The sequence below is a fragment of the Nothoprocta perdicaria genome, unplaced genomic scaffold (genome assembly GCF_003342845.1).
Source record: "Nothoprocta perdicaria isolate Ctin4 unplaced genomic scaffold, notPer1 scaffold_1459, whole genome shotgun sequence".
In the NCBI taxonomy this organism is placed as follows: Eukaryota; Metazoa; Chordata; class Aves; order Tinamiformes; family Tinamidae; genus Nothoprocta; species Nothoprocta perdicaria.
The window spans coordinates 1-2,100 of record NW_020454604.1 but is presented as its reverse complement, the minus strand read 5'-3'; the positions used below and the strand labels follow the sequence as shown (position 1 = coordinate 2,100).

At 71.9% G+C, this 2,100-nt stretch overlaps 1 protein-coding gene across 1 annotated transcript; it reads right to left on the bottom strand.

Moving 5' to 3' along the window:
* Positions 1-1,145: 1,145 nt before the first annotated feature.
* On the bottom strand, positions 1,146-1,869 carry LOC112943367 (tripartite motif-containing protein 3-like; the record flags this gene model as incomplete). The annotated part of the gene is made up of 1 exon (XM_026034511.1): positions 1,146-1,869. A coding segment is annotated over one exon (724 nt), but the record flags the coding sequence as incomplete, so codon positions are not given.
* Positions 1,870-2,100: the final 231 nt, after the last annotated feature.

The following is a 2,100-nucleotide window of genomic DNA, read 5'->3' as shown; positions in this document are numbered from 1 at the left end:
GCCGTGACGGGGACCCCGGCCGTGACACCAGTGGGGCCGTGACGGGGACCCCAGTGACACCAGTGGGGCCGTGACGGGGACCCCAGTGACACCAGTGGGGCCGTGACAGGGACCCCAGTGACACCAGTGGGGACGTGACGGGGACCCCAGTGACACCAGTGGGGCCGTGACGGGGACCCCAGCGGTGACACCAGTGGGGCCGTGACGAGGACCCCAGTGACACCAGTGGGGCCGTGACGGGGACCCCAGTGCCGCCAATGGGGCCGTGACGGGGACCCCAGCGGTGCCACCAAGGGACTGTGATGGGCACCCTGGTGCCACTGATGGGGCTGTGATGGGGACCCCAGCGGTGCCACCAATGGGGTTGTGATGGGGACCCAGATGGCACCAATGGGGCCTTGAGGAGACCCCAGTGCCACCAATGGGACCGTGACGGGCACCCTGGTGTCACCGGTGGGCCCGTGATGGGGACCCCGGTGCCACCAATGGGCCCGTGACGGGGACCTCAGTGACACCAATGGGGCCGTGATGGGTAAGCCAGTGCCGCCAATGGGCCCTTGATGGGCACCCTGGTGCCACCAATGGGACCGTGACGGGCATCCCAGTGCCACCAATGGGCCCGTGATGGGGACCCCAGTGCCACCAATGGGCCCGTGATGGGCACCCCGGTGCCGCCAATGGGCCCGTGCCGGGGACCCCGGTGCCGCCAATGGGCCCGTGATGGGCACCCCAGTGACACCAATGGGGCCCTTGATGGGCACCCCGGTGCCACCAATGGGCCCGTGACGGGGACCCCGGTGCCACCCATGGGCCCTTGATGGGCACCCTGGTGCCACCAATGGGGCCGTGATGGGCACCCCAGTGCCACCAATGGGGCCCTTGATGGGCACCCCGGTGCCACCAATGGGCCCGTGACGGGGACCCCAGTGCCACCCATGGGCCTGTGACGGGCACCCCAGTGCCACCAATGGGCCCGTGACGGGGACCCCAGTGCCACCATGGGGCCGTGACGGGGACCCTGGTGCCACCAATGGGCCCGTGCCGGGGACCCATCAGTGCCACCCATGGGCCCGTGCCGGGGACCCATCAGCGCCACCCCGGCCCGTGCCGGGCAGCCCGCCGCCGCGCGCCCCGCGCGCACGCACCCACGCGGAAGATGAGCTCGTCCTCGATGGGGTTCTCCTTCCTCTTGCCGCTGCTGTACATGCTGGACGGGCGGCGCACGGCCTTCTGGCGGATGTGGCCGCCGCCGGGCGACTTGACGCGGCGCTTGACGTCGTCGGGCGAGGGCGGCACGTCGCTCGCCTTGACGGCGCGCACGCGGAACGGGCTGCCGCGGATGGGCTGCCCGTAGAGCAGGATGGAGAGCACGAAGTCGCCCTCGGCGCGCGGCGTGTAGAGCAGCTCGTAGGTGCCGTTCTTGTTGTCGAGCACCTCGGCGGCGGCGGCGGCGCCGTCGGGCGCCGTCACCTGGAAGCGCAGGCTGGCGCTGCCGCTGCGCACCAGCTCGCCGTCCTTGTCCTTGGTGGTGACGCTGAGCGAGCAGGGCTGCCCCACGACGGCGTGCCGCAGCCCCTCGCCCGTGGCCACCGTCTCGTGCGCCGTGGCGCTCGTGGTGATGAGCACGCCCAGGTTGAGGATGGAGCGGCGCACGCCCTCCGTCTCCACCGCGAAGTCGAGCTGCGCGTTCTCGTGCGGCCGCTCGGGGAAGTGGTGGCTGGCGAGCGCGCTGAGCCGCTCGCTCATCTGCTTCTGCACGAGCAGCACCTCGGGCGCCGTGCCGTGGTGCAGCGCCTGCTCCGTGAAGGCGCAGCTGCTCAGGATGTTCTCCTGGCCCTGGCGCAGCGCCTCCAGCTGCGCCTGCAGCACCTGCGGGGCGGCGCGTCACCGGGGCGCCCGCCGAGCGGGGATCCCGCTGCCACGGCACCCAGGGCACCCAGTGCACCCACTGAGCGGGGATCCTGCACCCAGGGCACCCAGTGCACCCACTGAGCGGGGATCCCGCTCCCACTGCACCCAGTGCACCCAGGGCACCCGCTGAGTGGGGATCCTGCACCCAGGGCACCCAGTGCACCCGCTGAGCGGGGATCCTGCACCCAG